This window comes from Phacochoerus africanus, chromosome 14 (genome assembly GCF_016906955.1).
Source record: "Phacochoerus africanus isolate WHEZ1 chromosome 14, ROS_Pafr_v1, whole genome shotgun sequence".
NCBI classification, from domain to species: domain Eukaryota; kingdom Metazoa; phylum Chordata; class Mammalia; order Artiodactyla; family Suidae; genus Phacochoerus; species Phacochoerus africanus.
The window spans coordinates 45,358,118-45,372,829 of NC_062557.1; the positions used below are offsets into that span (position 1 = coordinate 45,358,118).

The following is a 14,712-nucleotide window of genomic DNA, read 5'->3' on the forward strand; positions in this document are numbered from 1 at the left end:
ATGTGGGTGTAAAACTGATACACAATGATGAAGATGCAGCAGCACTCTCATATATTGATAATGCATTTTGGAAAGCAATTTGGAACTATATGTAGAGCTTTGGAAATGTTAAATATTTAAGATTTTGAGAGTTTATTCTAAGGAAATCTAAATATAGGAAGAACAAAATATTTAAATATGGTAATTATAGCATGTTCTATAATGGTTTAAAATACACAACCAGGAGTTCTCTTGTGGCTCAGTGGGTTAAAGATCTGTCTTTGTCACTGCAGTGTCACAGGTTTGATCCCTGACCTGGGAACTTCCATTTGCTGCAGGTGTGGCCAAAAAAAAAAAAGAAAGAAAGAAAGAAAAAAAACTATCTAAAATAGGAGTTCCCGTTGTGTCTCAGTGGTTAACAAAGCTGACTAGGAACCATTAGGTAGCGGGTTCGATCCCTGGCCTCGCTCGGTGGGTTAAGGATACAGCATTGCTGTAAGCTTTGGTGTAGGTCGCAGACTCAGCTCGGATCCTGCGTTGCTGTGGCTCTGGAGAAGGCTGGCAGCTACAGCTCCGATGAGACCCCTAGCCTGGGAACCTCCATATGCCGCAGGTGCGGCCCTAGAAAATACAAAAAAAAAACCCAAAAAACTATCTAAAATAGAGATATAAATGAGTAATTATGGCCAAGTTCACTTAAAAAATTTTATTCAACCATTTAAATGATGACTACAAAGACAGTATTTATGTGAAAAAATGCTTATGATATGTTTAATAAAATTAAAAAGACAAATCACATTTAAAGTGAATTGAAGTAATGCTAGTAGTAGCTCTATTAATATATTAGAATGGTTTATTTTTGTTTTACTTTTTATTTTGTCTTTTTAAAAACACCTTTATTGTTTTTTTTTTAATTTTTTTATTTATTTTTTTGGTCTTTTTTGTCTTTTTAGGGCATCTGCAGTATATGGAGGTTCCCAGGCTAGGGGTCTAATCAGAGCTACAGCTGCTGGCCTACACCACAGCCAAAACAACACCAGATCTGAGCTGCGTCTGCAACCTACACCACAACTCACAACAATGCCGGATCCTTAACCCAATGAGCGATGCCAGGGATCGAACCTGCAACTTCATGGTTCCTAGTCAGATTCGTTTCTGCTGAGCCACGATGGGAACTCCCTGTTTTACTACCTTTTTTTTTTTTTTTTAATTATTTATTTATTTATTTATTTTGCTTTTTTTAGAGCTGCACCCATGTCATATGGAGGTTCCCAGGCTAGGGGTCCATTTGGAGCCACAGCTGCTGGCCTACACCACAGCCACAGCAACGCAGGGTCCAAGCCATGTCTGCAGCCTGCACCCACAGCTCATGGCAATGCCAAATCCTTAACCCACTGAGCAAGGCCAGGGATCGAACCCGCAATTTTATGGTTCCTAGTCAGATTCGTTTCCACTGTGCCATGACAGGAACTCCCATTTTACGTTTTTACTGTGATTTATATTACGTTGATGGGGAAGATGCATGAGATTGTTTAGTATTACAAGTAATAAAGGAACAGTAGGGTGATAAATCTATAGTGCTTTGAATTGCTACATGATTTTTAGGGCTGACATGTACATTTCAAGTGGAGGCACATAACTGTAAAGCAGTTTGGAGTCAGTTGACAGCTACCAAGGCTATGTACCCTCTCTACAGAAATATTGAAAATCATAATAGCTGTGTTTTCTGCACTTTGTGCTTAGTGGTTGTACAGATAAGAAACAGTCATCTGAAAATAAATAGAGATGGAACCAGAGTGAATATTAGTTGTTTCAAGATGGATAATAATTCTTTTTGAAAATTGCTTTAATCTCCGCATGAACTAGAATTGTTCCTTGAGGTTGAGGCCCCAACAAAGTAAAAGCGCTCACTTGAACTCACATGAGATCTTTTTATGACTTTTCTCATAATTCATTTACATTAAAATTTCATCAGTATGACAACATAACTATAAATGTTAAATTCTCTGTGAAATTTTACATGCATGAAAAGTTACAGCATTTCTAAAATTTGTATGTTTCTGTATTTTAGTTTTGTCTTCTCTCAATTTTTCACTTAGTATCATCAGAATTGTTGGTAGTTTTATCATGTCCAACATTACAATTGAAATGTCTTACAGGATCTTTCTTTGTGGGTTTTTTGTTTGTTTTTTTCCTGTCTGTGGAGGAAATTCCTGGGCCAGGGATTGAACTGATGCCACAGCAGTGACCCAGTCCATAGCAGTGACAACACCAGATCCTTAACCCACTGTGCTGCAGGAGAACTCTCACATCTGGCAAATATAGAGAAACATAAATAAAAATTAAAATGTCCTTAATCCTTCTCAGAAATCACCACAGTTCAAAATTTGATGTCTTTCTCTCACAAGAATCATTCATGTTTAATCTAAATAATTTTCAAACTCTTCTTACTAGGGTCCATCTGGCGTATTTGTAATTCTTCAAACACTTACTGTTTTCCCATGTCTTTGCATATGTTCTCTCTACTGAAAGTATTCTCCCTTCTTCTTGCCTTCCTGGTAAACTTTTATTCTTCCTTCAGAATCCAGTCTGCCCCCTCCTCTAAAAAGACTTCTTTACCCTACTCTCCTTCCCCTGTGGAATGAATCACTCTGTCCTTTAATATTTCTGATATACTTCATAAACCTATTACTATAATCTTATCACATTCTGTGTAAAATTTTATTTGCATGTGTTGCCCATACTAAACTGTGGGGTTTTTTTAAGGGTACTTTAAAAAATTGATAAATAGAAAGTAAACATCTGTTGAGCTAAATGACCGTTGGCTTAAGTCTTCAGATATTTTGAAACCTGATTATTTAATGCTCCTTTACAAATTCTCTATTTCTTTTCTTTTTAAAACGTTTTTTTTTCATGGAAATTTTCAAACATACACAAAAGTAGGAAGAATTAGTGCAATGAAATTTCAAGTACTTATCACATAGCTTCAATAATTATCAATATTATGCTGATTTTTTCTTACCTGTTCTACTACACACACATACTGCTTTTTGGGAGGCAGAAGAATTGGGGGGGAAATGGGGTACTTCAAAGCAAATTCTAGGATAGCGTTATTTCACTCCTAAATATAGATAAGGATTTCTTTACTATAACCATATTTCCATCATGACTTTTAACCAAATGAATACAATTTATACTCAGTCCATGCCTAAATTTCCCCATTTTATCTCAGAAATGTCTTATTTAAGTTGGCTTATTTGAATTGGAACCTAAACAAGGTCCAGACATTGCTAGGATTAATTGTCTTTTAAGTCAATTTGTCTAGAATAGGCCCCTCTCTCCCCACTTTTTTTCTTTTTTCCATTGTGGATTGGATCATTTGCTCTGTAGGAAATCTCACCTTCTGGATTTGGCTGACTGCGTCCTCATGGTGTCATTTAATGTATTTGCTTTCTCTTTTATTTCATATTTCTTGTAAACTGGTAATTAGATCCAGAGGCGTGATTATGTTTAGATTCAATTTTCTTCTCTTTTTTTCTTTTTAGGACTGCACCTGAGGCATGTGGAAATTCTCAGGCTAGGGGTCAAATTGGAGCTGCAGCTATGGACCTACACCACAACCACAGCAACGCAGGATCCAAGCCGTGTCTCTGACCTACACCACAGCTTAGAGCAACACTAGATCCTTAACCCACTGAGCAAGGCCAGGGATCAAACCTGCATCCTCATGGATACTAGTTAGGTTCGTTACCACTGAGCCATGACAGGAACTCCTCAATTTTCTTTTGAAAATATTTTTGAAAATAAAAAAAGCATTGCCATCATGGCTCAGCAGAAACCAATCTCACTAGTATCCATGAGGATGCAGGTTCAATCCCTGGCCTTGCTCAGTGGGTTAAGGATCTGGCCTTGCCATGATCTGTGGTGGCTGCAGATGTGATTTGGATCTGGCGTTGCTGTGGCATAGGCCAGTGGCTACAACTCCGATTTGACCCCTAGCCTGGAAACCCCCATATGTCGTGGATGCAGCCCTAAAAAGACCAAAAAAATGTTTTTTTTTTGCAAGGAATTTTTATGAGGGTTACTGTATACTTCCATTTGCATCACATCAAAATATATATATTGTCTTCCTGTTCCCCTTTTAAGTGGTACTAATATTGATCAGTATTTAGGCAATTATCAGTTTGATCATTCATAAAAGTTCTTCCATCAGCCTTTTTTTCATTATCTCTTATTTATTACGAATTTATATTTTTAAATTTATGTGCAGTCAACAACACTTAATTGTACTACCTTCCAGTTTTCCGTAACTGATTAGGATGGCTACCCAACCACTAATTTCTAGGTATATAGATCCATCTACCTTTTTTTTTTTTTTTTTTTGCTTTTCAAGGCCGAACCTGAAACATGTGGTTCCCAAGCTAGGGGTTGAATCAGACCTGCAGCTGCTGGCCTCTGCCACAGCCACAGCAACACAGGATCCAAGCTCATGGCAACGACAGATCCTCAACCCACTGAGCAGGGCCAGGGATTGAACCTGCGCCTTCATGGATACTAGTCGAATTTGTTACCACTGAGCCACAATGGGAACTAACTTTTTAATGAAATCTTTATTAGTTTTTGTTTGCTTGCTTTTCACCTAAAGCTTTGCTCTGTCTTAACCGGAATGTGGTATAAGATGGGGTTCTATTTTTATTTCATTCCAGATGATTGGCCAGTTGTGCCGGTGTTACCTGTTTAAAAGTTCATTTTTTTCCCATTGAATTAATTAATGTTTTGTTCTGCTTGTATAACCTACAAACAGAGAGAGCTTCATGCTGTTGCACACCAATTACCGTATTTATTGTATTAGAGTGACATTTCAGTATGTCTGATAAGACTAGTTTTCCCTTATTCATTTTATTTTTTATTCACTGTTTTACCTAATGGATTTAGTAGCCATTGATAATAACTGCCTTGATTTATTAATTCATTAGAGGTTACTGCCTTTGCTCTTAAGAACTTGATTTTACATATTTTGGAAATATAAATTATGTACGACTTCTACAGTATATCTCTTTGATTTTTAAATGTACTTCCATAAAATAGCCAGAGTGAACTTCTTTATGATTCCCTTCAAAGCTGAGTAATTATCACTCCCTTAGTTTATAGATTGTAAAAAACAAATCAGCTTTCTTTTTCTTCTCTTCCCCTAACCCCCAACAGATTGAAGAAGAAATGTTGGCTTTGCAGAATGAACGCACAGAACGAATACGAAGCCTGCTAGAACGTCAAGCCAGAGAAATTGAAGCTTTTGACTCTGAAAGCATGAGACTAGGTTTTAGTAACATGGTCCTTTCTAATCTCTCCCCTGAGGCATTCAGCCACAGCTACCCGGGAGCTTCTGGTTGGTCTCACAATCCTACTGGGGGTCCAGGACCTCACTGGGGTCATCCCATGGGTGGCCCACCACAGGCTTGGGGCCATCCAATGCAAGGTGGACCCCAGCCATGGGGTCACCCCTCAGGGCCAATGCAAGGGGTACCTCGAGGTAGCAGTATGGGAGTCCGCAATAGCCCTCAGGCTCTAAGGCGGACAGCTTCTGGGGGACGGACGGAACAGGGCATGAGCAGAAGCACGAGTGTCACTTCACAAATATCCAATGGGTCACATATGTCTTATACATAACTTAATAATCGAGAGTGGCAATTCCGCTGGAGCTGTCTGCCAAAAGAAACTGCCTACAGACATCGTCATAGCAGCCTCCTCACTTGGGTACTACAGTGTGGAAGCTGAGTGCATATGGTATATTTTATTCATTTTTGTAAAGCATTCTGTTTTGTGTTTACTAATTGGGGTGTCATAGTATCTGGCTGCCGGGTTTTGTTGTTGTGTGTTTTGTTTTTTTAAACTTTTGGAGAAATTTTGAAAAGGAGAATTAATATGTATGTGTGTATACACACATACACACATATATATTATGCATGTGGTTACAAGAAATTGGCTAGATAAGGGGGTATTTTCTGAACACTGCAAAAATGGAATGCAGTAATGTGGCTTGAGTCATCACTTTTGGGCAATTATATCCTAAGAAGTTTGTGAAAACATCTAAAACTTTTCTCCATACCCCAAATGCTTATAAGCCACTCACAGCAGGCAGCATATGCTGAAACAAGTTATTATGGAAACATATCTGTATCCCCTCACCAATGTATTTTCTTTATTAAATTGGTCTGACTTCTCAGCCTCATTTGGAGTAAAAAAGAATGCAGAAATCCATGAACACTAAAGGGTTGCATTGACTTTTTCAGAGAGTAGAAAACAACTTAGTTCTTTTTCCAAATGCTGCCTAAAAGTTTTTGTCAGTGATTTTTTTTTTTTTTTTTTTGGTCCATTCAATTGTGCCTTCTTTGTGGCATGGTGAGATGGAGGTGCTTAAGGAGATCACAAGTTGTATGGGAATTGCTTCAACGAACCTATGAGCCTTTAAAGGGGAAGACCAGAAGGGTGAGAGAGATCCCTGAAAGTTCATATGGTGGGTAGGTTCAGCAGCAGAATGAGGAGATGAAGCCTATATATCCTGACATTTTGTTGCTCATACTGTGATAGCTCATCCTAGCTGAGCTCTGTAACTCCCAAGACCCCAAACAGTACTTTTACTTTGTTTGTGCAAAAACAAAGACGTATAGCCAATACAAATCAAATGCCAGAGGTATTTGAATGATGCCATATTTGCAAACTGCCATCTCTTGGAATTCTCACCACACTACATAGACATAATTTGATTACCCCCTTTTGGCTTATGGGATTTCCTGTTTACAAGTAGAATAGCCAATTATTTAAATATTTAGTTGCCATAGTGAACCAGGAGTCACTGAGCCAATGACTTTACCAGCTGCTGACTAATCCTCATCACCACTGTAGATTTTGCTGCATGTGCAGGTCCTTTTTTTTTTTTTTTTTTTTAATTGCTGTTTTTGTTGCTGCAATACTTTACAAACTTCTAGTTCCTTGAGACTTAGTGACCATTTGGCATCGTGTTAACATCATACAGTAAGAAACACCACTTGCAGAAGTCTCTAGCCTCCGTGCTAAAGTACTACTGAAAAGGAACTAGCAAGTTTGGCAAATATAAAAAGAAAAAAAATAAGTAAGTTATAGTGGTCAGGGAATCTCTTGACAAAAGCTAACTTTTTTTTTTTTTTTCCCACAGAGGGGTATGTTTTGTTATGTTTTGTTTTGTAATGAAGGATCGACCCAATGCTGAAAGTTAGGTGTTACTTGGTATTCCACCACTAGTGTGGAAATTGAGTTGAAGGTGGGTAGGAAGCTGTGAGTATGACCTGAAGGAAAAAAACGTTATTTCCAGTGATAGATCAGAGTTTCTTACAAGTTATCATCTTGCCCCCTCCCTTGTCTTCAAGAACCCTTGCTGCTAACTCTGATCCTGCTTTTCATATAGTCAGAGGACTCCAAGGTACAATTCTCTAAGTCCTTCTCAGTGATACTGTTCACATAGACCAGACTAATGACCAAACAGTAATCTATAACTGTTGAAATCTTGGTTTTCAAAATCAAATTTAAGTCTTCCCCCAGGTACATCACTCTAATCTCCATGAATCCTCCCTCCACCTTAGGAGTTTCTGGCATTCACGTAAAGGTAACTGGAAGAAAAATTGATATTTTAATGTAATTTTTTAAAAACCAAGATTACGGTAAGAATTCATACACACTTTTAGGCAGTATTTCAGGTAACGCTCTGGTATATTGTCCTCTTGGCCATGCTTGAGACACCAGTTTTTAGGTGAACATGTCATGTACTTACTTGTCAGTCTAATGAATGGGGCATTTAATTTTCTCAGTATCTTTTTTGCATTCACCTATTCAAGCAAATTGAGTTATCTACCTATTTGGATAAAAATGATAGGAGAGAGCTTTAGAATTAATTTAAAAATATAATGAATTTGATGCCTTTAAAAAAATTGTTATTAGATCTGGCCCCTCTATACTACTGGAGGGGTGGAATAAGGGTGCAGATCAGTTTTACATACAAAACCTTAAAAATACTACCAGTGATACATGTTAAAGTCCAGTCCACTTGTGGACTTCATGTAGTCAAAGTGAGTTACTGAGTTCATGCAGATCATATGTACTTGTAAAATTGTGATTGAATACTGGCTCCAAATGTCTATACAATAGGTCTCTGTAACTGATTTAATTGTGGGCAACCAGTTTTGCATGAGGGTCATGACTATACCTGGATTATTCCATTAAGTTAATTTTAATTAAAATATATATATAGTTTGCAAAAAATGGTTCAGATTAATTGATTTGTGTGTGTTTGCAAGATCTGACCTCTGAGGAATCTCACACATGGTAGGAGTCTTCAAGGAGTAAAGCTTGTGGCAGGAAAATTTGAAAGGTTTTGAGAGATCCTAAAGAAAGAAGTAGGCACTTTCTGAATCAGACGTCAGCATTTGATCAGATTACTACTACCTCCTCCCCAGTGTTGGTGTTCACTTGGTATATATGTGTTTAAGAAAATAAAAAGTATGGGAAATTTGTCCTTCATATCAGAAAGTTGTAAATGCTATGTCTGGTATCCAGAGCTTGGCAGTAAAAAGTTTTTTGTGTTCGCTGTATCTCCCTTTTTTAAGTTAGTATTTAAAAAATGCAAAACCTCATACTTTGAAATATATTGTTCCATTGTTCCTAATTGGGTTCCCTTCCTTTTGCCCATATTTTTTCCCCTTATTAAAGTCAGCTCTAACCCCAAGTTAAAGTATCTGAAAGTATTTTCATTTTATAGGTAATGTTAGCTGGAAAATGTGTTTATATTATTTTTATTCAGAACTGCCATTCTTTTTTAGTCATTTCTGTGCCTAGAGATGAATAGTCCTGCCTTTGAAGCCACAACCACAGACCCACAGATATAGTATGCTTGGTACTCTAGGCCCAGGATTTATTGGTAAGTTGAAGTTTTTTAGCATAGTTATGATTTTCAGCTGCCCAGACATCAGGTAAATACCATTCATTACACTAAAGAAACTGTCCTTGACTCTCTCCCCACTCCCACCTATTTTTCTCACCCCCTTTTCCAAAATTGAAAACTCTATGAGTGTCTTTTTCAGACCATAAGGCAGACTTTAGTAACTTTCTACTTCTTTAAGTACTAAATGTCTGGCATTTTAACTTTTATAGAATACATTGTGTTGGACACTGGAATAATACTGTTTATTTTCACCTGTGAAAAATGACTATTGTACTTGAAACACCTCCTTTGCATTTCTCTATTTGTGCCATTCACTAGTGGAAATAAATTGTATTATACCATAATCTACTGGCTTTTTAAAACTGTGTTAAATATGCACATTTTGGTATAGTTATTATCATTTGTATGTATATATTGTATATACATATGAGTGTCTATATGTGTGTATAGATAGATGGTTATAACTCATACTGTACATTTCCATCAGGGCACTTAAGGTTCTGTTACTTTGTTTTGTCATTTCAGTCCTCAGTTAAGGCAGGAATGCATGTGTTTCTTAAGAATGAGTACTCTGGGTTGATATTTATGAGAAGGTGGTCCTGAGATGCAGTCTTTTCTTTTTTAATCCCCTCCTAGCACTTCTGTGGGTGGAAAGAAAGTAAAGTAAAATGTGGAATCATAAGTTGCAACACAGTAAAATAGTGCTGGGGAAGGAGCCAGTTAGTGTTTCTGTGAGTTCGTGTTGTAGATACAATGAAAGATAAGTAATGCAGAGAGAAATGAACCATGGAAATTAAAACCACTGGTGGTGATTCCTCTGCGAAGATAAAGAGAGCCAATAAATCACATAATCTTGTGCACTCCGTACATATTTCTTAGTAGCAGTGCCATCAATCCTCTTACTCTTTTTACTCCATCAGTACTGATGACTGTAGATTTTGCTAAGGACCAAAACAGCCAAGGGAGGAATTACTGCTAAAGCACCTAAGGTTCTCCTAAACTATAAAATCAATAGGAAATGGCCACTGGGAGAGAAGGATTTGGTATTAGCACAGGGCTTTCTCCCTTTTGCTGCCTCTTCTTGCTTTCTAATAGTAAGTTATTCATGCACCTTCCACTCTTTCAGAGGCACTACTATTCAAGCATAGATTTGGCCCAACACAGCAACCCTTTCCTAGGAAGTTTATATGGTCCTGCGTTTTGTCCATGCTCACAATGTGAAGTGTCTAGCGTGTATTCAAATCAGAAAATAATATATTTAAGTTATGTAAGTGTGAATCTCCCATAATTTTGGAAGCAGAGGCTCTTGTTCCTTAGAAAACTGCCTTTTCTGAGGAACAGATCCAAAACTTGGGCTGTCATCTTGGAGCTGCTTACTAAACACAGATCATTAATTATTAAAGAGAAAAAATTCTGTTTTCCCTCAACTAACATGATAGTGCCCCTAACCAGGTTATAGCATTGCCTTTGAAAAGGCACTTCCTCACTTTTAGTTGAGAACTGGAAATTTTCCATCCTCAGATTCCTTAAAGGATGAAGAGTGTGCTGTACACTTAGCAGACTTGCCTGTTGTATGAAAGGACTACTGATTGAAGTCTATTTTGCTGTGTGTCTGGTTATGTTGTCTGCACTTTTATGAAATCACTATAAGTCTACATTGGAAATGACTATTAATTTGTAAAGTTTTATTACACACTGTCTAGAAAAAGTAAAGTCGAGAACTCTTCCTTTATTGTGCATTTATATTTTCTACTGAATTCTGGTAGCCCCCTTTAAAGTCACATATAAAATCACATTTATATTCAGAATTCCAAAATTTCACTTGTGCAAGGGAAGAGCATCCATTTGGCCTACTGGGAGTCTTCATTTAGATCATAAGAAATATGAAAATTAGTATGCACCTTATCTGCTTGTTATGGGTTTCTTAAACTTGCACTTCCCTCTTTAAATAAAGGCAGAGAATTAAATCTGGGGAGCCATTTGCTGTGTCACCATCACTGTTAACCATTACCCAGCAATCATAACTTTTTGAAGTTTCAGAGGTTGTGTGTGTGTGTCTGTTGCGTTGGGTTTGTTTTGTTTTTCAATACACGAGATTCTTCTTTAAATAGGTTAATCCTCTCTGAAACAGGATGCTCACTGGATATACTAATCTGGATACCTGTAGGTAGTTTGCCACGAAAAAATGTAGAGAAGTTGAGATTTGTGAATGAATGAAAAGGGTATCTCAATACCCAAGAATCCCCCCCAAAGTACGGGTAATTCAACCTGCACAGTTTCCTTTTCACTCATAGTTTTTAGCAATTGTGAGTGAAGAAATCATGTAATTATCTGTAAATATGTAGCTAACAAATTGACCTAGTTTCTGTATTTTTTTGTTTGTTTTTGTACTAAAGTTTCTAAGTCTGTGCCAGCTAGAGAGGAGTTGCTGTCATTGCCAGTTGTGGTCCTAGCATCTAACCCTGAAACCATCCTAGGTGACATTTTTAGAATTAAGGCTTAAATGTTGTTAAACAGGGGGAAATTAAGCTTAATCATTGGTCAGTTTAAAATCTTTTTGAGCAAAGTCATTTTATTTAATATAATGATTACACATTCTCAATCATAAATGAGGTAGGGAGCCTCCCTCCCCCAGTGGCCATGTTTACAGAAGTGTGTTTTGTCTATAAAGTACAAGAGTTTTAATGTTTATGTAAATTATGCAGGTGATAACCTATGGCTTGGAACTGTTTATTGGGCTCTCTAGCTGAATTTTCAAATGAAATGAACTATGCTTATTGCTGGCACATTGATCCTATTTTCTGGAGCATTTTTCCTATTTCTAGAATTACATATGTTCCTTTGTCATTATCCCTTGATATGCCTTGTAACCTAAGGTATTAAAAGCTGGTTAACATAGATGAGGGAAATGCGTTTTTTTAAATCCATGAACCTTCATTGTATGCTTTCATTATTCATGTTATATGTTTCTACGGCAACTCTGAGGTCAGTGAAGTTTAGAAATAAGATACCAATGTTAATGAAAAGTGTGTACTCCTCTTGCTTTTGCACGGCTTGGCTTAGCATCAGAGGTATATTAGGGCCACTTGAAAGCATGAAGACAAGTTGTATGGGAACAGGTTTCTCTCAGTAGCACATTTGCTTTTTCTGAGCCCTCAAATACATTGCTTCAGCATGAACATTATTGTTTATAAACTGCACATGGTCATGGAATGAATTACGTGATTTAAAAGGATGTAACTGCTTAATGTTCACAGATTCTAGCTGGCCATGTGACTATTTGGCACATATCAAACCTGGCAGGAAATATTGGAACCCTTCTAACCCCTTTTTTATCATGGACACAAGTATATTTAGTTTATTAAGTTGTTGGCTGCCCCTAGCATGTTGCCAGAATGCTCTTTTTTGGTGCCCATTCCAAGTGTGCATTCTTGCATTTCATAATTTCAAAGAAACCACCACACCTTCTCCCCAATAGCATTTTATGTGTCATACCTTTTATTCCACATTAAATGGGAATTGTGCCTACTTAAGAGTGCCCCTCCAATTAATCATATACACACATCCTAAAATAATCCAAGCCAGAGACACAGGTGGGAAATTTTTTTTTAAAAAGTCCACGAGGCCAGTAACTTATCTGACAAGGTATTTTATCACATTATCTTGACACTTGGTATGTGAGCCTATTAGAAGTTGCAGGGGGGTTCATAGGGCAAAATCCAAGTGGAGAGGGATATGTGGGGTTTCTATTAAGAGATATTTTGTTGTTGTTTTACCTTTCCTTTTATGATCCTTCTCTGCTGGGTTAGAATGGGTTAATTCTTCAAATTTATTTTGTTTTTTATCTTTTAGGGAAATTTTTACAAAAGCAAAGGTGTGATGTAAATAACATTTTGAAAGTATAGTGCACATAACTTCCACAGACTCTTCCAACTTGATAATCTGTAAATGCTTTAGACTTTTTTTAATTAACACTTGTGTTGCTAAATCCTATTTATGTTTATGTAAGTCTGTTAAATTTTTTAACCCATTTAAAACTTAAACATTTAAATAATGGATGGGTTACTCTGAGCAATTGAGCTTTCAGAACCCCCTTGTTTTAGTATATGGAAAAGATAGCCTAATGCGAATTAATGAGGTTGGAGAGACTATGAGAAATATGTATAGTGTATATTTTAAAACAGCTTTGCTTGTATTGTGAAGATTTAAAAACAAACTTGAGATTTTTAACATAACATAACTATTAACACAGTTTTAACATAAGTTATCCCACTGGGTTTAAGAGCATCTTGAATGTATAATCCTTTTTGTAACCCAGGTTGGTTTCTGCTTTTACCAGTCATCCAAACGTATTATTTATGATTTTAGTTTTATATACTCATTTACTTTTATTTTCCTCAACCAGCATGATTTTTTTGCACATGTATTGTAGAAATTTTTAAAAAGAAAAAGTAATACATCATTTTCTCTGGATTTTCTTTACTTCTCTCTTCCTTTCTACTAACCCCTTACCTTAAAGGCCATATCGCTCCATTTGCATCATTTGTGCAAATGCCAGGGTTGGTTTTTATTTTTATTTTTGCTATTTACCTAAAAGAAGAAAAATGCTTCAGTCAGTTGCTTTTTTATTTAAAAAAAGAAAAAATAAAAGAAAAAAAGCTGTAACCTTATCATTTCTGAGTAGACCATTGAGAGATGAATGCACACCTGTAATAGCCTAGGACCAGTTTTGGTGGCTAAAGGGAATATTTTAACTAAGCAAGAAGTTCTGTTCTAAAAGTAGTATATATTGTTCGCAGTTTTTCAGTTATTCCCACAAGTCAGGGGTCCAGATAAAATGAGGGTTATCAGCTAATTGCTATGTTATCATTGAGGTTCATCAATGAATTTGTACATTTCTAGTTCCCTTTGGTGAAGGGAAAAAGTGATGATTTTGCAAGACCTAGATTTTTGGCTTGGTTTCTTGCCTCCTTTTTGGCAGCCTTCATCTCATCTCCAAAGCCCTTGAGCCTGTAGGGTTTTCGTGGTGGACGAAGGACCTGTGGTCTTTTAAAACTAGGACTGATTTTTTTTTTTTTTTGCAAGAGATTATCATGTTCAAAGTGATATTCTGCCACTTTACTGAAGACTAATTTTAAATTTAGACAGTCCTCTCAATTTTCGGACCAAACAGATACCCACAGTGGAGGCTTATCAAGGGTTGCAATGGGGAAGAAGCCTCTCTCCCTCACTGTCAGTACCAGCTGGTAAAGGTGACTGTACAGATGTGCATTTTCCTTTTGGTAGAAGTGGTCCGCAGCACTAACTGGTAAGGCTTATTGTACAGTATATTGTCAGTATTCTTCTGGTTCAACATACCTTATAGTTCATATATAACCTGTATTAATTGTATAGATTGTGCATTTAAAGCTGTTACCAAGTTGTCAGAACATAAGAGCGAAAACAAGGTCATATGTAATATTTTGTTTGTAAGTATCCTTTGTATCATAGCAAAGGAAATGTTTAAAAAATCAACTGTAATAAAGTAATTTTAGTACACAGAGTGTCTGCTCAGTTTTTTTTTAAAGTAACTGTATTCCCATAAAGATTAAGTATATTTCAGTCCATTGACTATCCTTTGGATCATTACTGAACCTCGGGCCCTATGCTGGATGTTGGGGTTACAACAGTGAGTAAGATCCAGGTAAGAATGGGCTCCCTGATATAGGCTAAAACCTTCTAGTCTAATCACCTCAAATTCTGTTTGCCCAGACAGTGAAGTG

General features: G+C 36.8%; 1 protein-coding gene across 2 annotated transcripts in view; it reads left to right on the forward strand.

Annotated features, from left to right (window-relative positions):
* The window catches only part of TAOK1 (TAO kinase 1), a 150,513-nt gene extending 136,023 nt beyond the window's left edge, over positions 1-14,490 (forward strand). For both annotated transcript variants that reach the window (XM_047756604.1, XM_047756605.1), the window contains one exon: positions 5,185-14,490. In XM_047756604.1, coding sequence (XP_047612560.1) covers positions 5,185-5,646 — 462 coding nt within the window. In that variant the 3' untranslated portion in view covers positions 5,647-14,490. The remainder of the gene's footprint in view (positions 1-5,184) is intronic.
* Positions 14,491-14,712: the final 222 nt, after the last annotated feature.